The 22,906-nt window shown below is 38.7% G+C and overlaps 2 protein-coding genes and 1 pseudogene across 2 annotated transcripts; all 3 read left to right on the forward strand.

The window, feature by feature from the left end:
• Positions 1-7,961: 7,961 nt before the first annotated feature.
• Positions 7,962-10,358, forward strand: LOC133648086 (protocadherin gamma-A7-like; annotated as a pseudogene).
• Positions 10,359-14,177: 3,819 nt separating this feature from the next.
• On the forward strand, positions 14,178-16,598 carry LOC133648087 (protocadherin gamma-C3-like). Its single transcript, XM_062043865.1, has one exon. The coding sequence runs from the start codon at positions 14,178-14,180 to the stop codon at positions 16,596-16,598; it is 2,421 nt and encodes an 806-aa protein (XP_061899849.1).
• Positions 16,599-20,187: 3,589 nt separating this feature from the next.
• Positions 20,188-22,619, forward strand: LOC133648088 (protocadherin gamma-A11-like). The gene has a single exon (XM_062043866.1). It carries the CDS (start codon positions 20,190-20,192, stop codon positions 22,617-22,619), a length of 2,430 nt encoding a protein of 809 aa, XP_061899850.1. The 5' UTR covers positions 20,188-20,189.
• The last annotated feature ends 287 nt before the right edge of the window (positions 22,620-22,906 follow it).

The raw sequence follows: 22,906 nt of genomic DNA on the forward strand, positions 1-22,906 counted from the left end.
TGAGATGAAATCTAAAGAGAAAAAGTGGCAATGTTGACACAAAAGCTGCCATGCAGGCTGTTTTTTTTTCTTTTCCTTTGTCTTTCTTCAGTTTTCTTTTTTTTTGCCATTGCTCAAAAAAAAAACAAAAAAAAAAGACAAAAAAATTAATGTTGGAATGAATTATTTTCGAGGCTCCAATTACTTCAAAAATGTCACTTTAAAATGTTTTATGTGGAAAAAATATTGCATATATTGTGTGGTTGCCATATAAAAACACAGTTTTGTTTGACAAAAGAGCATAAAACAAAATAATAGTTCAAACGTAAAATGGACAAATATATCTGAAGTTGATCTCGTAACTTAAGTGTTGAAAGTTAACAAAAAAAACAAAAAACTAATAAAAATGTTTTACTTTGTACCTTTTTGATCCCAAATATATTTAATGGGATTTTATTTATCTTTACACTTCAAAATTATTTATTATTTATCTTTACACTTCAAAATTAATAATGAATTAAAATCAATGGCGTCCTGCATTATTGATCTTTTATGGCTCTAATTACTAAAAACTGCATATTTCAGTTTTACTATAAAAAACAAGTTGTCTTTGACAAAAGAGGCATACAACTTTTTTTGGTTTTTTTTTTTTGCCATTGCTCAAAAAAAAAAAATAATAATAATAATGTTACAATGAATTATTTTCGAGGCTCCAATTACTTCAAAAATGTCACTTTAAAATGTTTTATGTGGAAAAAATATTGCATATATTGTGTGGTTGCCATATAAAAACAAAGTTTTGTTTGACAAAAGAGCATAAAACTAAATAATAGTTCAAACGTAAAATGGACAAATATATCTGAAGTTGATCTCGTAACTTAAGTGTTGAAAGTTAACAAAAAATAAAAATAAAAATAATAAAAATGTATCACTTTGAGTGGGGTACCTTTTTGATCCCAAATATATTTGATGGGATTTTATTTATCTTTACACTTCAAAATTATTATTTATCTTTACACTTCAGAATTATTTATTATTTATCTTTACACTTCAAAATTAATAATGAATTAAAATCAATGGTGTCCTGCATTATTGATCTTTAATGGCTCTAATTACTAAAAACTGCATATTTCAGTTTTACTATAAAAAAACAAGTTGTCTTTGACAAAAGAGGCATACAACTAGGGATGTCCGATAATGGCTTTTTGCCGATATCCGATATTCCGATATTGTCCAACTCTTTAATTACCGATACCGATATCAACCGATATATGCAGTCGTGGAATTAACACATTATTATGCCTAATTTGGACAACCATGTATGGTGAAGATAAGGTACTTTTTAAAAAAAATAATAAAATAAGATAACTAAATTAAAAACATTTTCTTGAATAAAAAAGAAAGTAAAACAATATAAAAACAGTTACATAGAAACTAGTAATTAATGAAAATGAGTCGAATTAAGTGTTAAAGGTTAGTACTATTAGTGGAGCAGCAGCACGCACAATCATGTGTGCTTACGGACTGTATCCCTTGCAGACTGTATTGATATATATTGATATATAATGTAGGGACCAGAATATTGATAACAGAAAGAAATGGGGGGAGGGAGGTTTTTGGGTTGGTGCACTAATTGTAAGTGTATCTTGTGTTTTTTATGTTGATTTAATAAAAATATAAAAAATAAAATAAAAATAAAAAAACGATACAGATAATAAAAAAAACGATACCGATAATTTTCGATATTACATTTTAACGCATTTATCGGACATCCCTACATACAACCTTTTTTTTTTTTCTTTTTTTTTTTTTTTACTTCATATCAACCTGAAGTTCATATAGAGATTTACTGTAAGCGTTAAAATAAAAAATATATAATTTGACTTATTTTTAACATTTTAATGACTGAGAGCCTTTATGGTCCCCGGGAGCCCTAAAGGTAAAAAAAACCCCCCAAAAAATCCATATATTTTGTTATGGTTTGAAAATGAAAAATATCAAAATTGCTTTAATTTTTCCATGTGCGGCCCTCAGTGGAAAAAGTTTGGACACCCCTGGTTTACATCATCCACAGTAACGCTTGACCATGCAGCGAAACCAGCCAATCAAGATGGAAGTGCTGAGTGTGTCTCTGTTGTGCACATTTGTCCCCAGGGAGGTGAGCTCATGAGCGAGGCCACATTCAAGACCCGGGTGGTGGTTTGTTGCTGTATTAAAAATGCATGCGCGTTAATTCAAACGCACAATTCTTACATTTATCTGCAACTCTGGTCCAGTGACCTTCTACCACACAACACAGCTCACGTCACTTTACGTTGCATCTAAAGAATAAAAAACAACACTATAATGCCACACAACTCCACGCAATGTTTGACAAAATAATAATATGGAATGTTATTTATAGTGAAAGTGTGAATATGAAACAATTCTGCGCACCAGGACATGTGAGCGCGAGACTCCACAGCATCCCTCCCCCATTCGCCATCCTGCCGGAAGAAGCTGCGTTGCCATGACGACGGAACCGTCTGTCCCCCCCTGGTTGCCATGGTACGGCCTGTTCCAATTGGTGCAGTGTGGAGGGGAGGGAGGGAGGGAGGGAGGGGGTGTTTGGTTGCGACATGCGGCAAAGAGCGCGCATGCGCAGCATATGTTTGGCCTGCATTCCGGAGATATGACGTGATCACCGCGAAGGGTGTGACGAAATGGAGGTTTAATGATGAAATATAACGTTTTTCTTTAATCCTAACATTTTGTGGCTAATTTATTAAACTGAATCAGTATTTCCTCCGCGTTCTGTTCGGAATTGATCACGGCTGCACATACCACTTTTATCCACGAGAGGTCCCTGTTGTACTTTGGGCAATGGGAGGCTGGAAAGGAGCACGCACACACACAATCACTGCTAACTTCATTGGTACACTTACACTATTATAAGATGAAACGTATTATTGGTATTAACAACATTTTTAAAACATTGGAATATCATTTTTAATGACATTGTTTAAGAGGTGTTATTCTAACAACACAGTATGTTTAGTATGGTGCAGCTCGAGAAGTCAACTATACATGCATCTATACTTCCATGTTTAACTACACAATTGGCTACACATATATGTCAGTGTGATGAAGTACTGCACCATGTAGTAAACTCACAATAATAAACTTGACGTGGAAGCAGGTTCTATATGAATTCATGTTTCACCACAAAAAAAAATAAAAATATTTTGTTTATGTGATTATGGATATTTCTCATTGCCGAGAACTCAAACCACTCGTACACGTTTTTGTGTGTCTGTGTGCGGAGTAAAACTCTGGAACAACCTGGACTTACAACACAAGCAATGCCAAACTATTAATGGATTTAAACTATTATACAAACATTGGGTCTGCAAAATATAGAGATGAGGGTCTTTAATTTGACTTGCTCTTGTACTCTGTCTCGTAGTGATAACATGTGCTCAATGTTTCCTTGCTATGTTGTCTTTTACCATTGTTGCTATTTTGTCCATTACAGTTCGGTGTAATAATTATTTTTAATGCCACCATGATACAACATTTGTATGTTACTGATGATACAAGTCTGTACTGTTCTGAGCAAGACCTTGGCCAACTCCTAGAGCAGGGGTCACCAACCTTTTTGAAACCAAGAGCTACTTCTTGGGTAGTGATTAATGCGAAGGGCTACCAGTTTGATACACACTTAAATAAATTACCAGAAATAGCCAATTTGCTCAATTTACCTTTAACTCTATGTTATTATTAATAATTAATGATATTTATCTTTGTGGAAACACTGATCATCTTAATGATTTCTCACATTAAATATATATAGAAACAGATAAATATCAATATGCAACACTTTATTTTTATATTTTCTCTAAGTGCACATTTTTCAAATTGAACATTTTGAAATGATCACTTCTAAGACAGTCTTGTGAAATCACAATATCCCATTTTAACTAGCTAGCCACTAACATTTTTTTTTAACAAATCATGAATTACTTTGCACCATGTTTGTACAAATAATAACTCATGTAAAATACAAAAGTCAACTCTCAAGTTTTTAAATAAATCATGTCACACTTTGAACTGGACACCAAATCTGTTATCTGTTTCTTTGTCAGTTAGTGGGAAGCCTGGCATTGCATAAGTATATGTGTTTAAAAATAATTTTTAAGGTTGTATTTTTTTCTCTAAAATTGTCTTTCTGAAAGTTATAACAAGCAAAGTAAAAAAATAAATGAATTTATTTAAACAAGTTTTTAAAATATTTTCTTGGATTTTCAAATTCTATTTGAGTTTTGTCTCTCTTAGAATTAAAAATGTCGAGCAAAGCGAGACCAGCTTGCTAGTAAATAAATGCAACTTAAAAATAGAGGCAGCTCACTGGTAAGTGCTGCTATTTGAGCTATTTTTTAGAACAGTCAAGCGGGCTACTCATCTGGTCCTTACGGGCTACCTGGTGCCCGCGGGCACCGCGTTGGTGACCCCTGTCCTAGAGACTGTAGAGAGTGAACTCCACATACTAAAGCAATGGTTTGATGCCAATAAACTATCAATCAACCTAAATAAAACAAAATATATAATTTTTGGAAATAGGAAAAACAACATACAGTGTCATATAAGAATTGATGATAAGGAGATAGAAAGGGTGTATTCAACAACATTTTTGGGAATCTATATAGATGATAAATTAAATTGGAAACTGTACATAAATACACTCAAGAAAAAGATGGCACAAATTATTGCTATGTTACATAAAATTAAAAACTCTGTCAATCAAAAGGCTCTTATATAATGTTGTATAATTATTTCGTACTCCCATATCTTAATTATTGTGTTGAAATCTGGGGTAACAATTACAAATCAAACATCAACTCTATGTTCTTACTTCAAAAGAAAGCGATTAGAATTGTAAATTATGCAGATTATCATGACCATACCAATGCTTTGTTTATTAAATTAAAAACATTGAAACTGCACGATCTTGTTGACTTCAACACTGCTATTGTTACGTATAAAGCTCATAACCACATGCTGCCTGGGTGTCTACAGGAGAGGTTCAAACCCAGAGAGAATCCCTATGACCTCGGAGGTTCAGCTGTATTTCAGAAAGTAAACATAAGAACAAGCTTAAAGGCCTACTGAAATGACATTTTATTATTTAAACGGGGATAGCAGATCCATTCTATGTGTCATACTTGATCATTTCGCGATATTGCCATATTTTTGCTGAAAGGATTTAGTATAGAACAACGACGATAAAGTTTGCAACTTTTGGTCTCTGATAAAAAAAAAGCCTTGCTCCTACCGGAAGTAGCATGACGACACCGGAAGAAGGACTGCTCATATTTTCCTATTGTTTACACCAGCAGCGAGAGTGATTCGGACCGAGAAAGCGATGATTACCCCATTAATTTGAGCGAGGATGAAATATTCGTGGATGAGGAAAGTGAGAGTGAAGGACTAGCGTGCAGTGCAGAACGTATCTTTTTTCGCTCTGACCGTAACTTAGGTACAAGCTGGCTCATTGGATTCCACACTCTCTCCTTTTTCTATTGTGGATCACGGTTTTGTATTTTAAACCACCTCGGATACTATATCCTCTTGAAAATGAGAGTCGAGAACGCGAAATGGACATTTAAAGTGACTTTTATCTCCACGACAATGCATCGACGAAGCTCTTTAGCTACTGAGCTAACGTGATAGCATCAGGCTTTACTGCATATAGAAACAAAACAAATAAATCCCTGACTGGAAGGATAGACAGAAGATCAACAATACTACCAAACTCTGGACATGTAACTACACGGTTAATGCTTTCCAGCTTGGCGAAGCCTAGCAATGCTGTTGCTAACGACGCCATTGAAGCTAACTTAGCTACAGAATCTCGACAGAGCTATGCTAAAAACATTAGCTCTGCACCTACGCCGGCTCTCATCTGCTCATCACGACATGTGCTTACCTGCATTCCAGCGATCGATGGTACGACGAAGGACTTCACCCGATCACCGATGCGGTTGGCGGCCCGGAGACGGAGGAAGTCAAGGTGAGGTCGTTCGGCTAGCGCGTCTGCTATCCTCAAAGTGCTCCTGGTTGTGTTGCTGTAGTCCGCCGCTAATACACCGATCGCACCTACAGCTTTCTTCTTTGCAGTCTCCATTGTTCATTAAACAAATTGCAAAAGATTCACCAACACAGATGTCCAGAATACTGTGGAATTTTGGGATGAAAACAGAGCTTTTTTGTATTGGATTCAATGGGTCCGAATACTTCCGTATCAACCGTTGACGTCACGCGCATACGTCATCATATCTAGACGTTTTCAACCGGAAGTGTGGCGGGAAATTTAAAATGGCACTTTATAAGTTAACCCGGCCGTATTGGCATGTGTTGCAATGTTAAGATTTCATCATTGATATATAAACTATCAGACTGCGTGGTCGCTAGTAGTGGCTTTCAGTAGGCCTTTAAAACGTAGATGTGTTTCTGTCAGGGGGGTTCAACTGTGGAACAGCTTGGATGATTCCTTAAAATGTTCCAGTTCCATTCACACATTTAAAAAAAACTTTAAAACCAATGTCTTGAAAAAATATATCACTCTTGAATCAACACAGTAGTTAATACTATGATCAATGTTAATTACAAACTAAATGTGGGATATAAATAATAATGGAAGTATAATTGTTTGTATATAGTATATAATTGGTGCAAAGGTTTAACACGTGTACAAGGATATTTTACATGCCTTTACTGTGTATATAATTGAACAGTGTTTATGTTGTGTACAATGTGTTGTGAAAAGGAAATGTCATAATTTTTGGAAGCTCATCTTGTATTTGACATTGTTTATAGGGTTAGTGTTCAACTTCAGCCTAAACCCTTTCGGTCTGCAACATTTTCAATTTATGAATGTACAACTGTTTTTTTAGGTAAAACTGTTTGTTTATTTTGTTGACCATTGACCGAATAAATAATAAACTAACTAACTAACTAACTAACTAACTAACTAACTAACTAACTAACTAACTAACTAACTAACTAACTAACTAACTAACTAATAATCCTTGAACAAAGAAACAGTGAAGCTCAATGTATTAATCGCTGAATGGAGAACTGGGGGTGGGATTAAAAATATATATCTTCTTCTTCTCACTCCCTTTCAGGCAAAACTGGATCATCATGCTTACATACTGTACATTACCTTTTGCATTATATTAATTTATATTAGTATATTAATTTATATTATTATGTGTTGTCTACCTTGTACTTTAAATAAATGAAAACAAATGAAAAATGTCACAAGTAACCGACATACTTTTCCATCTAAGAGGCAGGGCCCACCGTGGATTTCTTCAATATCACAACAAATTATCTGGAACACATTTTTAAGTAGATGTTTATAAAGAATAAGCACTTACAATATTTATAAATTGACTTAAACTTAGTTTAATACGGAGCAACACTATGGCTGAGGACTTATTGTATTTAATGTCCTTACTTTTTTCAGTGGACTCGGCTAATAAATATTAAATTGTACACATATAGTCAAATGTATTCACTGTTAAATTAGTAACATGTATTTTACCAATGCAAAACCAAAGGCTACTATTAGTTTGAGTAATTACTAATGTTTTTTTATTTTACAAATTATAGGCTAAAGTTTGGAATTTTGAAACGGCTCCATGTGGTTTTATATGTTTAAATCTCAGTTCAACATATTCAGGTCATTGCAGTATCAAGTTATTGACAGTAGGTGGCGCTGCTAGACTATATAATGAAAATGGGTGCGAGGTAGGCATCATTTGCCCCCTAAGAGATTCACTTGCAATCAAAAGAGGTGGACGAGCAGACGTCTACGGCTTCATTCTTTCACCAAAATGCTCCGTTTCGTGGATTTTTATTTTCTATTCAACAGGAAATATTAACTCTATTCTTTGTAGATTTCATGTCAGTCGTTTGAAATCTCCCTAACAATGAAAATGTGTGGCATGAGAGCACACTGGCTGGGGACGTGGTTTTCTTTTTGTCTGCCATTGCTGATCGTTCTTCATCCTGAAGAAATCGCCGCTCAAATACGATATTCCGTTCAGGAGGAAGTAAAAGCGGGCACTGCGGTTGGAAACCTGGCCAAGGACCTCGGACTGGATGTCGGGAGGCTGCTGGACAGAAATCTCCGTGTGGTGTCGGGAACAAAGCAGGACCAGTTTCAGGTAAATCCCAGGGATGGCGTTCTGTCTGTCCGGCAGAGATTAGACCGAGAGGAGCTGTGCAGGAACACCGTGCCGTGCATCACCAACCTCAAAGTGGTTGTGGAAAACCCTCTGGAGATGCATCAAGTCCTGGTGGAGGTACTCGATGTGAATGATAACCCCCCCAGATTCCTTGACGAGAACTGCACTTTGGAAGTGCTGGAATCCGCTATTGTTGGATATAAACTCCAACTGGAAGGCGCCCAGGATTTAGATGTTGGCTTGAATTCTATACAAACATATAGGCTGAACCACAACCCTTTTTTCCACCTGGAAACGGAAGATTTCGGCGAGGACGGGAAGGTGCCGGTCCTTGTCTTACAGCGACCTTTGGATAGAGAAAACACTGCGCAATATCACTTGATTTTAACAGCTGCAGATGGGGGTAAACCACCAAAAACAGGTACTACAAATATCACTGTTATTATATCTGATATAAATGATAACCCGCCAGTGTGCGACAAACAGAAATATTCCATTAGTGTGAGAGAGAATGCACCTTTAGGGACATATTTGCTGACGGTAAATGCATCCGACAGAGATGAGGGGCTGAACGGAGAGATTGAATATTCATTACGGAACAAACTAAGAGGACTCTTAACAGTACCGTTCGACTTGAACAAAATAACTGGCGAACTACAAGTTAAAGGAGGGTTAGATTTTGAGGAAAGACAAGTCTATGAGATGAAGGTCCTTGCAGCTGACAAAGGCGCGGTGTCACTTTCCACGCAATGCAACGTGGTGGTCCGCGTCCAGGACGTGAACGACAACCGACCAGAAATAGACATCACGTCGCTGTCTAGTCGCATACCAGAGGACGCCCCTCTTGGTACAGTGGTGGCGCTAGTGGGGGTTAATGATCTGGACTCAGGTGTGAATGGACAGGTGGTCTGCAGTGTGCCGGAGGACTTGCCGTTTGACCTCAAGTCATCCCCTGATGGACAATCATATTCTCTTGTCACTAAGGATTACTTGGATAAGGAAAAGATGCACCTGTATGATATCACAATAACTGCCAAGGATTTAGGGACGCCCCCTCTGTCATCGATCAAGGTGGTACATGTAGACGTACTCGACGTGAATGACAATAGTCCTTTATTCACTGAAAGCCCTTATAGTTTTTATGTGCTGGAAAATAACAAAGCAGGAAAGTCTTTGTTTTCTGTGACCGCCAAAGACGCTGATGGGGAAGAAAATGCAGCCGTGACTTACTCACTCCGACAAAAAAGTCCGTCTGTGGCGTCATTTCTAAATATAAATGAGGTCACTGGGATCATTTCCACGCTAAAAAGTTTTGACTTTGAGACGCTGAAAAGTTTCCAGTTCCAAGTCGTGGCCACGGACGGTGGAAGTCCTCCACGGAGCAGCAACGTGACAGTGAAGGTGTTCATTCTGGACCAGAACGACAACGCTCCAGTCATCCTGTATCCAGTCAGCTCCAACGGTTCTGCTGAAGGTGTGGAGGAGATTCCCCGCAATATGAAAGCAGGAGACTTGGTGACTAAAGTCCGAGCCTATGATGCTGATATAGGATATAACGGCTGGTTACTGTTTTCACTGCAGCAAGTCACTGACCACAGTCTCTTTACTTTGGACCGCTATACGGGCCAGATCAGAACACTTCGCTCATTGACAGAGACGGACGAGGCTGAGCATGGACTGCTCATACTGGTCAAAGACAATGGCAACGTTTCCCTGTCAGCAACAGCTACTGTGACTGTCAAACTTGTGGAGCCCAAAGAGGCTTTTGCAGCTTCTGATGTCAAACGTGCAGCAGCAAAAGTGGACGAGGAGGACGACAATGTGACTTTTTATCTCATCCTCACTTTGGGCTCGGTCTCGCTGCTTTTTGTCATCAGCATCATCGTGCTGATCGCCATGCAGTGCTCCAAATCCACAGAGTACACTTCCAAATATCTCCAAGACGCTAATTATGATGGGACACTGTGTCACAGCATCCAGTACAGATCAGGAGACAAACGCTACATGCTAGTTGGACCCAGAATGAGTATAGGTTCTACTATAGTCCCGGGCAGCCACGCCAACACTCTGGTGCTCCCTGACAGGAGACACACTTCTTCTGGGGAGGTAAGACTTCATGCTTTTGTTTAAATCATGCATGTCTAAATACTGTAAGTGTGTGCCTTTTATTTTGTGAATACAACCACATGGTCAGTAGTTTGTTGCAAGTTTATTCAGACCAGGAATGAAGAGAACTTTCCCCCAGGATTGGGAAAAATAATTATTTTAGGAGTTAAGCTTTGAATACAGACTGAAAAATACATATTGGTTATTCATGTTAACATTTGCAGTGCAAAGAGTGCAATATACACTCAAAAAACAACCCATAAGTGCACATTTTCTCAAATCCTTTGAAAAAATTGCTCTCTTGTATCTTCTTTATTGACATGTTTCAATAGTTTTGAAAATCTCTGCTATATGTTCAATCAATCAATCAATCAATGTTTATTTATATAGCCCTAAATCACAAAAGTCTCAAAGGGCTGCACAAGCCACAACGACATCCTCGGCACAGAGCCCACACAAGGGACGTCGATGTGAATGACTATGAGAAACCTTGGAGGGGACCGCATATGTGGGTAACCCCCCCTCTAAGTACAGTCCCTAGTGGATCCACATAACAGTGAGAGTCCAGTCCATAGTGGGACCAGCAGGAGACCATCCCGAGCGGAGACAGGTCAGTAGCGCAGAGACGTCCCCAACCGATGCACATGCGAGCGGTCCACCCCGGGTCCCAACTCTGGACAGCCAGCATCTCATCCATGGTCACCGGAACCGGAATAACCCGGCGAGGGGGCAAAGGACAAAAGAAAACGGCAGATCAACTGGTCTAAAAAAGGGGGGTCTATTTAAAGGCTAGAGTATACAAATGAGTTTTAAGATGGGACTTAAATGCTTCTACTGAGGTAGCATCTCTAACTGTTACCGGGAGGGCATTCCATAGTACTGGAGCCCGAATAGAAAACGCTCTATAGCCCGCAGACTTTTTTTGGGAGCTGGGAATAACTAATAAGTCGGAGATCTTTGAACGCTGATTTCTTGCCGGGACATATGGTACAATACAGTCAGCAAGATAGGCAGGAGCTAAACCGTGTAGTATTTTATACGTAAGTAGTAAAACCTTAAAGTCACATCTTAAGTGCACAGGAAGCCAGTGCAGGTGAGCCAGTATAGGCGTAATATGATCAAACTTTCTTGTTCTTGTCAAGAGTCTAGCAGCTGCATTTTGTACCAACTGTAATCTTTTAATGCTAGACATAGGGAGACCCAAAAATAATACGTTACAGTAATCGAGACGAGACGTAACGAACGCATGAATAATGATCTCAGCGTCGCTAGTGGACAACATGGAACACATTTTAGCGATATTACGGAGATGAAAGAAAGCCGTTTTAGTAACACTCTTAATGTGTGACTCAAACGAGAGAGTTGGGTCGAAAATAATACCCAGATTCTTTACCGAGTCGCTTTGTGTAATTGTTTGGTTGTCAAATGTTAAGGTGGTATTATTAAATAGATGTCGGTGTTGAGCAGGACCGATAATCAGCATTTCCGTTTTCTTAGCGTTGAGTTGCAAAAAAGTTAGCGGACATCCATTGTTTAATTTCATTAAGACACGCCTCCAGCTGACTACAATCCGGCGTGTTACATTTAATTTTCAGACATACCATGCTGAGTTGCCTATTACGCATGGCAACTTGATTCGCTATCCTTAGCACTGAAGCCTATACTTCTTTGGGGAACAGTTTTGGTGGAAACTTAATGAAACGAGCGAGCAGCAGTGTTGCATTTTGTTTGGTTTTGTTGTTTGAACTTATTCATTTGTATACACATTTTTGGGCCTGATTTACCAAAGGTTTTCGTGTACGAAAACAGATGCAAACCTGAGAGCACACGCAAAGGTGATCTACTAAACGTGTGCACAGTGGATTGCGTCTGTTACCTTTGCAGAATAAGGAGTGCAGTCCATTTTGCATCTCTTTCTTCATTAATATGCACAATATATGCTGATCATCAAAGCTCCCACAACACTGGGAGGAGAAAATGCAAATATCATTATTTAGCATGTGCAATGTTATTTATCAATGCTCATCACTGTTTTGGTAGCACCATTTTTCATTTTATTTAGCACTTGTCAGAAGGACATGCAAACTGACAGTTCCAACACACACGGCTGAAGGATCAGTGTCTGCGCTGAAAAAACAGACGATGGCTGGACGATAATCCTCCGTCCTACGTGTGTGTGGCAACCTTTTGGAAGGCCAGAAATAAATACAAATATTAGACAGACCGTCTATTCAGCAATTTTCTTTTGTAATTTTATATCTGCTGGATGACTTAAGGGTGTCACGACGGGGGGGTCGCAGCTTGCTGCGAGGTTTGTTCTCCCAGGATGCAAACGGACTATTCCGGACAAGGCGTGCAGGTAGGAACATATTTATTTCCCTAAACTCAAAATGGTACAAAAAACAGAAAACAACCCGAAGGCAAGCGTGCCTATCGCACGCGGAAGCTAAGGCAAAAACTTAGGACATGAAACTATAGACATGAACCTCATGGAACTTTGGCATGAAACAAACACGAAACTGTGGCATGAAATAACTAGCATTATCTCTGGCATAGAACAAACACGAAACTGTGGCATGAAACAACTAAGACTTACGTAGTCCAGGCATGAGGCAAACAACTAATGACACCAGGACGACTGACTGGCAAAGGCAGGCTTAAATAGTCCTCTGATTAGCAGCAGGTGCGCGTCCCGAACACCAGAGGCAGGTGAAAATCATAAGTAGCCATGGTAACTAAAACAAACTCAGGTGTCAAACAGGAACCAAAAGAGTCCAAAACCAACAGAACACAACAAAAACATGATCCGGACCACGGATCATGACAAAGGGACTGATTAAAACAAATGCAGATGATGTCTTTTGGTGCCTGATGACCTTCATTGGTTTTTTATTTATTTAAGAAATATATTACTATAATATATCTCCAACATGAGAAAACGTATTTCATTGTGCATTTGTTTTGCATTTGAGTCATTCCAGACGGACACATGCTCTGTTGATGCGATCCATGGCCTCGTGCTCAGAATTACGTGTCATTGTGCATATGTTTTGGTTGTCTAGATTGTGATTCAAAAATGTGTTAAAGGTTATAAATGTGTGCCGCCGGTACAGCACATCGTTCACAGGTAGGAGCATGATAACATTAATCTTCGTCTTCATGGTATAAGCCCCGGATCCATGCAAAATCCTCATTTAAATAAGGCGGTCTGCCACTTTTCAATTGCTCATGCAGTGTTAGTAGAATAGATGCAACACGCCCACTAGTAGTGCAAACTATTTTATATTTGCACACGCTGTTGAGATCTCAGTGTGTTTTTATGAAGTTTTGTTTTAAACTGGATCATTCAGTATGATACTATAGTCACAGACTGCTTGGAATAGCCATCAAATTACTGCTCTAATAGTAAAATAAAACATTTAATCAGTGCATCCACAGAAAACCAACATAAATTGCATTACAATGTATGGTAAAATGGTGTAGATTACACAAAAAAATCTATAATTACAAACAAACCTAACTCAAATCACACTACAACATGGAGAAAATAAACAGTTGTGCTTTGTAGGCCATTTAGAAATAACATGACCCTTCTGGTTGCTGGCCACTAGGTGTCAGTGTGGGCTTAGCAATGATGATGACAATGACCTACGCCGGTCCAGCCCATCATCATGGATGGAATTATTTTGTATCAGGGTGTGCAAGTCGTGTGCATCAAGTAGAAATGAACAGCGGTGAAAACCCAAAGGTGGAGGGTTTTTTATCATCATTTTGATACAACTGATTTTTGAGAGGAGATAATTGGATCGATTGATTTGCATGAAAGGAGGTAATTTTTGCTGTTTTTACATCCCAATGATGGAGCACAGAGGACAAAGAAGCCGTGTGGGCTGCTGGTGGGTCGTCGTGATGGTCTTGTTTCTTGGGAGGAGGATTTGGGCACAGCTTCGATATTCTGTTCCAGAAGAAGTGCAGGTGGGGACCGCAGTGGGAAATATTGCTAAGGATTTGGGACTGGATGTTCGCACTTTGGCCGAAAGACGGTTCCGTATTGTATCTGGTCCGAATAATGCATTACTACAGCTTAACCAGAACAATGGCGCTCTGTACGTGAAGAAACAGATAGACAGAGAGGAACTCTGTGAAGGGGCTAAAGTGTGTTTGATAAATCTGAAAATAGTTGTTGAAAATCCCCTGGAAATCCATTACGTTGCCGTGGAGATCACGGACGTCAATGATCACCCATCAAGCTTCCCAGAAGACAAGCAGAGGCTGGAAATATCAGAACATATACCACCAGGTACCCGTTTTCAAATCCATTCTGCTCGAGACCCTGATGTTGGTGCAAACTCTGTACAATTTTATAAACTGAGCTCAGTGGATCTTTTTGACATTGAAGTGAGGGACAATGAAGAGGACAAGATACCGTTTTTAGTCTTGAAAAAACCTTTGGACAGGGAGCAGAAAACGGAGCACAATTTAGTCTTAACTGCACTAGATGGAGGCAGTCCTCCCAAATCTGGTAGTCTTAATTTAAGCATCATTGTGATTGATGCGAATGACAACAGGCCTGTGTTTAGTCAAGATGTTTACAGTGTCACACTTGAAGAAAATGCTCCTATTGGGACTCTTGTAGTGGGACTAAACGCCACAGATTTAGATGAAGGGTCTAACAGTGAAATAGAATATTCACTTGGGAAAACACAAAAGAAGAAAGTGCACGACAGATTTGAATTAGACAGCATTACTGGTGAGATCAGAGTGAAAGGACTGATTGACTTTGAGGATACTGAGATCTACAGGTTAGATGTACAAGCGTCAGATAAAGGCCAACCACCCTGGACATCTGAAGGTAGAGTTGTGATAAAAATAAAGGATGTGAATGACAACGAGCCAGAAATGGAAGTGACGTCACTGCGTAACGTCGTCCCCGAAAATTCAAAGCCTGGCACTGTCATCTCTCTTATTAGCATCACAGACAGAGACTCTGGAGTGAACGGGAAAGTTATTTGTCGTATCTTAGGAGACGTTCCGTTTGATTTAACCCCGTCAATTGAGGAGAATATGTACTCTCTTGTCACTAAGGCTTTTTTGGACAGGGAGAGCGTGAACAATTATGACATCAAAATAACAGCCAATGACTGCGGCCAACCGTCACTTTCTACTATGATCATATTAAATGTCCAAGTATCAGATATGAATGATAACAGACCGACATTCAGCCACGATCCGTATGAACTGTACTTAATAGAAAATAACACTCCAGGTGCGACAATATTATCTGTGAGTGCGGGTGATAGTGATCTAGAGGAAAATGCAGCAGTTACTTACCACATCGTGAGAGGGGATGGACAGCCAGGTGATATCACGTCATTACTCAACATTCATTCTGAAAATGGACAAATATCAGCGTTAAAAAGTTTTGATTTTGAGACGCTGAAAAGTTTCCGGTTCCAAGTCGTGGCCACAGACGGTGGAAGTCCTCCACTGAGCAGCAACGTGACAGTGAACGTGTTCATTCTGGACCAGAACGACAACGCTCCAGTCATCCTGTACCCAGTCAGCTCCAACGGTTCTGCTGAAGGTGTGGAGGAGATTCCCCGCAATATGAAAGCAGGAGACTTGGTGACTAAAGTCCGAGCCTATGATGCTGATATAGGATATAACGGCTGGTTACTGTTTTCACTGCAGCAAGTCACTGACCACAGTCTCTTTACTTTGGACCGCTATACGGGCCAGATCAGAACACTTCGCTCATTGACAGAGACGGACGAGGCTGAGCATGGACTGCTCATACTGGTCAAAGACAATGGCAACGTTTCCCTGTCAGCAACAGCTACTGTGACTGTCAAACTTGTGGAGCCCAAAGAGGCTTTTGCAGCTTCTGATGTCAAACGTGCAGCAGCAAAAGTGGACGAGGAGGACGACAATGTGACTTTTTATCTCATCCTCACTTTGGGCTCGGTCTCGCTGCTTTTTGTCATCAGCATCATCGTGCTGATCGCCATGCAGTGCTCCAAATCCACAGAGTACACTTCCAAATATCTCCAAGACGCTAATTATGATGGGACACTGTGTCACAGCATCCAGTACAGATCAGGAGACAAACGCTACATGCTAGTTGGACCCAGAATGAGTATAGGTTCTACTATAGTCCCGGGCAGCCACGCCAACACTCTGGTGCTCCCTGACAGGAGACACACTTCTTCTGGGGAGGTAAGAAGCACATTTTCTTTGAATAATGATTGCTTACAACAAATTATCTGTGCACTTTTATGACCTCAGTCTATGTGGTCTGAAATTGTGTGTTTTTAAGAGCTATCATGTGTCCACATCTTGCTGATAGCTGGATAGAATCATATTGTTGGCTTTAAATTAGCAATTCCATGATTCCCATGGTGCTGAGTATGTTTTCTTGTTTGCTCCTCGTTCTTATTTGCTGCTTGTATGCTTTAAAGTAGAAGCCTCAGTGAAGTGAACAATGTATACATTTTTGCAGTGATGTGTTTGATACACTTGATCATGAAACATTACAAATTTGATTGTACAGAATATGTTTGCCTTTAAAAACTTTAGTTTTTGTTAAAAGCAAACATTTTGTAGAAAATGTGCTGCATAATCACTGTGTTGGATAGTCATTTGAAAACAGACTTCAAAATAAGCAAAGCTCAAATAGCTCATTATGAATTATGTTATCTTCAGAACATTTCAGGTTCAAAAGTGCCTGCTACTTTGATATTTTCTACACATTAAGTTTAAAATTGACGCATGTATGATTTCTATGCTTTGTGTTCTGGTATGAGGGCAGCCGTGCCACATGATCATTATTTGAACATGCTTGCTTATTTGCGGACTTGCTGTTTGATTGATAGAATTCACAATGTTATGTGCTATTACATGCATGATTGTACTGTACATAAACATTTGTTATATTTGTTGAAATGAGGAGCGATTTTTGGGCAACAGTGTTTAGAACTGTTGAATCGTAAACATGATCCATCCTTCTATTAATCCTCCCAGATAAATTATTCTCGGCAACAACGTAATGATGCTCAATTGAAGTGACACTTGAGGGCTTAGTGGGTGTTTTGTCAATATTGGAATCATTCCATATGATACAATGGCTCAATGAGTATATGTTATACTCAAGACTTTATATCTACTTACCTACCAACAGTACCTACCTACATACACATACACACATATATATATATATATATACAGTACAGGCCAAAAGTTTGGACACACCTTCTCATTCAATGCGTTTATTTTATTTTCATGACTATTTACATTGTAGATTGTCACTGAAGGCATCAAAACTATGAATGAACACATGTGGAGTTATGTACTTAACACAAAAAGGTGAACTCACTGAAAACATGTTTCATATTCTGTTTCTTCAAAATAGCCACCATTTACTCTGATTACTGCTTTGCACACTCTTGGCATTCTCTCGATGTGCTTCAAGAGGTATAGTCACCTCAAATGGTTTTCACTTCACAGGTGTGCTTGAAGCTCATCGAGAGAATGCCAAGAGTGTTCAAAGCAGTAATCAGAGCAAAGGGTGGCTTTTTTTGAAGAAACTAGAATATAAAACATGTTTTCAGTTATTTCCCCTTCTTTTGTTAAGTACATAACTCCACATGTGTTCATTCATAGTTTTGATGCCTTCAGTGACAATCTACAATGAATGTAAAATAGTCATGAAAATAAAGAAAATGCATTGAATGAGGAGAAGGTGTGTCCAAACTTTTGACCTTTACTTTACATACATATATATATATATATATATATATATATATATATATATATATATATATATATATATATATATATATATATATATATATATATATATATATATATATATATATATATATATATATATATATATATATATAACATATAGTTTTGTATAAGTTTGCATGTTGTTTTCTGAGGGCAGTACGCACATGCTTTAAATTGTGGTGAGGTGACGGTTGATTGGGGGTCTGTTGATAAACAGATGTGAAGTGAACCATATTTATTTCACAATTTTTTCTCAAGAGACTTGAAGTGCTTTACCTTGTGGAACCTATTATGTATATCTTCAAGCCACTTTTAAACAAGTGGGGGTGAGACTGGCAGCAAGGATGGTGAAGTGTCTTGCTCAAGGACACAACGGCAGGGACGTTAGGTAGGAAGGCAAAAGCTGGAATCAAACCTGGAACCCTCAAGTTGCTGGCACAGCTATACCAACTTAGCCACTCCACATATGAATCTTTTTGTTTCATATTTTTTACAGTTACTAAAAATTGTTACGCCAAATCAACCATTGCAAACTTGCCTAAATGTGTTGTTGTACAAAAAATGGTTTATGAATGGAGAGAGCATGGTTTTATATTGTGGAACACAAACTAAGTGACAACACAAGAGCTCACAAACAATCTGGTACATGCCTTAAAGCAGGAGTCTCCAACGCGGTGCCCGCGGGCACCAGGTAGCCCGTAAGGACCAGATGTGTAGCCCGCTGGCCTGTTCTAAAAATAGCTCAAATAGCAGCACTTACCAGTGAGCTGTCTCTATTTTTTAAATTGTATTTATTTACTAGCAAGCTGGTCTCGCTTTGCCTGACATTTTTAATTCTAAGAGAGACAAAACTCAAGTAGAATTTGACAATCCAAGAAACATTTTTAAAGACTTGGTCTTCACTTGTTTAAATAAATTCATTAATTTTTTTACTTTGCTTCTTATAACTTTCAGAAAGACAATTTTAGAGAAAAAAATACAACCTTAAAAATGATTTTAGGATTTTTAAATACATATACCTTTTTACCTTTTAAATTCCTTCCTCTTCTTTCCTGACAATTTAAATCAATGTTCAAGTATTTTTTTTATTTATTGTAAAGAATAATAAATACATTTTAATTTAATTCTTCATTTTAGCTTCTGTTTTTTCGATGAAGAATATTTGTGAAATATTTCTTCAAACTTGTTATGATTAAAATTCAAAAAAAATATTCTGGCAAATCTAGAAAATCTGTAGAATCAAATTTAAATCTTATTTCAAAGTCTTTTGAATTCCTTTCAAAAATGTTGTTCTGGAAAATCTAGAAGAAATAATGATTTGTCTTTGTTAGAAATATAGCTTGGTCCAATTTGTTATATATTCTAACAAAGTGCAGATTGGATTTTAACCTATTTAAAACATGTCATCAAAATTTTAAAATTAATCTTAATCAGGAAAAATTACTAATGATGTTCCATAAATTATTTTTTTTAATTTTTTCAAAAAGATTCGAATTAGCTAGTTTTTCTCTTCTTTTTTTTCGGTTGACTTTTGAATTTTAAAGAGTCGAAATTGAAGATAAACTATGTTTCAAAATTTAATTGTCATTTTTTTCGTGTTTTCTCCTCTTTTAAACCGTTCAATTAAGTGTAAATATCATTAATTATTAATAATAACATAGAGTTAAAGGTAAATTGAGCAAATTGGCTATTTCTGGCAATTTATTTAAGTGTGTATCAAACTGGTAGCCCTTCCCATTAATCACTACCCAAGAAGTAGCTCTTGCTTTCAAAAAGGTTGGTGACCCCTGCCTTAAAGTATAGCTTTTATTCTCAGAGTTAATAATGCATCTTAACCACTAGATGTCAGTGTGATACCAGCACAGAGTGATAAGCATTAGCTTCTTCTGTGCCTTATCAAACCGCTTTGTTCAAGTCATCGCAGAGGAGACGCCACCTTCACCAGAGACGGGTGTTGCTGTTTGTGTCATTTCAGTATTTTACTCTGTCGAGGGATACTTCGAAGCAAGAATGTGGGTCTCTATGGGACATTTAATGTTTCTGGTGATTTGGGACTAAAACGCTGCATTTTAAGCTGAAAGGATGGAAACGGGAGGACAAAGAAGAGGACTGTGGGCTTGGTTGATGACCTCCTGTTTGTGCATCATGCTGGCTGGTTTGGAGCAGGTTGCAGCACAGATCAAATATTCCATCGCAGAAGAAGTCAAAGTGGGAACTGCGGTGGGTAACGTTGCCAAGGATCTAGGACTTGAATTTGGCTCTTTGGTGGACAGACGTTTCCGCATTGTTTCAGGGCCAGAGAGCGCACCGTTTGAGGTAAATACCAACAATGGCGTACTGTGTGTGCGCAAAACCATCGACAGAGAGGAGCTTTGTGAAGGCATCTCGCCTTGTATGATAAATATGAAATTAATCGCTGAGAACCCTATGGAAATACATCATGTAGGTGTTGAAATTATTGATATTAATGATAATGTGCCCACTTTTCAAGAGGAGAGTTATATTTTAGAAATCCCTGAATCCACTCTTCCAGGTAGACACTTCCAATTACCAAGTGCACATGACCCAGATGTTGCCGCTAATGCAGTGCGTGTGTACAAATTAAATACGAATGAATATTTCAGCACGCAAATAAGAGAGAGGGGAGATGACAAAGTGCCGTTCTTAGTCTTACAAAAGCCTCTGGACAGAGAAAAACACGTCGATCACAGACTAGTTCTGACTGCTGTGGACGGTGGAAATCCACCAAAATCTGGAGGTCTTAATATTACAGTTATTGTGCTCGATTCTAATGATAACCATCCTATTTTTACACAAGAAGTATATTCTGTTACGATGTCTGAAAATGTGGAACCTGACACAATTGTCATTAAGATCGAAGCAACGGATCTAGACAAAGATTTAAATGGAGACATTGAATATTATTTTGGTGGTCAACTTGACTCTAAAATCTATGAAATGTTTGTTTTGGATAAAAATACCGGTGTCATTAAAGTAAAAGGTCACATTGATTATGAGAAGGTGGAGGTTTACAAACTAGACGTCCATGCCACAGACAAAGGACAGCCTCCAATGAGCACCGATTGCAGGGTGATCATTAAAATAATTGACGAAAATGACAACCAACCACAAATCGATGTTACCTCTCTGTCAAAATCGGTAGCGGAAGATTCCAAACTCGGCACTGTAATTTCTCTTATAAGTATCACAGACAAAGACGTCGGATTGAATGGTAAGGTGACTTGTAGTCTTTCGCTAAATGTTCCATTTGAATTAAAACCATCATTTCAAGATAACATGTACTCACTGGTTCTGAAAGACGGACTAGATCGAGAATTAGTTTCAGACTATGACATCACAATCACAGCTACAGATTGTGGCCAACCTCCTCTGTCCACGTTTAAAATGTTGCATGTTGACGTGTCGGACGTTAATGATAATATTCCTACATTTTTACACAGTCCAATCCAACTTTATTTGCTGGAGAATAATGTGCCGGGTAATTCAATTTTTTCCGTCACTGCCGTAGATACAGACTTGAATGAAAACGCAGCTTTGACGTATCACATTGACAGAGAACATGGGAGTCAAGTTAAAATGTCAACATTTTTAAACATCAACCCAGAGAATGGAGATATTTCAGCACTCAAAAGTTTTGACTTTGAGACGCTGAAAAGTTTCCAGTTCCAAGTGGTGGCCACGGACAGTGGAAGTCCTCCACTGAGCAGCAACGTGACAGTGAAGGTGTTCATTCTGGACCAGAACGACAACGCTCCAGTCATCCTGTATCCAGTCAGCTCCAACGGTTCTGCTGAAGGTGTGGAGGAGATTCCCCGCAATATGAAAGCAGGAGACTTGGTGACTAAAGTCCGAGCCTATGATGCTGATATAGGATATAACGGCTGGTTACTGTTTTCACTGCAGCAAGTCACTGACCACAGTCTCTTTACTTTGGACCGCTATACGGGCCAGATCAGAACACTTCGCTCATTGACAGAGACGGACGAGGCTGAGCATGGACTGCTCATACTGGTCAAAGACAATGGCAACGTTTCCCTGTCAGCAACAGCTACTGTGACTGTCAAACTTGTGGAGCCCAAAGAGGCTTTTGCAGCTTCTGATGTCAAACGTGCAGCAGCAAAAGTGGACGAGGAGGACGACAATGTGACTTTTTATCTCATCCTCACTTTGGGCTCGGTCTCGCTGCTTTTTGTCATCAGCATCATCGTGCTGATCGCCATGCAGTGCTCCAAATCCACAGAGTACACTTCCAAATATCTCCAAGACGCTAATTATGATGGGACACTGTGTCACAGCATCCAGTACAGATCAGGAGACAAACGCTACATGCTAGTTGGACCCAGAATGAGTATAGGTTCTACTATAGTCCCGGGCAGCCACGCCAACACTCTGGTGCTCCCTGACAGGAGACACACTTCTTCTGGGGAGGTAAGACAGACATTTTTTTCCAATAGTGATTGCTTACAACAAGTTATCTGTGCACTTTTATGACTTCAGTCTATGTGGTCTAAAATTGTGTTTTTTCAAGAGCAATAATATGTCCTCATCCTGCTGATAGCTGAATAGAATCATTTTGTTGGATTGATATTTGCTATTCCATGATTCCCATGGTGCTGAATATGTTTTCTTGTTTGTTCCTCATTCTTATTTTCTGCTTGTATGCTTTAAAGTAGAAGCCTGAGTGAAGTGAACAATTTACACATTAGTTGCAGTGATGTGTTTGATATACTTGATCATGAAACAGTATTGGACACATTGTACAAATATGGAATAAGAGG

The sequence above is a fragment of the Entelurus aequoreus genome, linkage group LG04, assembly GCF_033978785.1.
Source record: "Entelurus aequoreus isolate RoL-2023_Sb linkage group LG04, RoL_Eaeq_v1.1, whole genome shotgun sequence".
Classification (NCBI taxonomy): Eukaryota; Metazoa; Chordata; class Actinopteri; order Syngnathiformes; family Syngnathidae; genus Entelurus; species Entelurus aequoreus.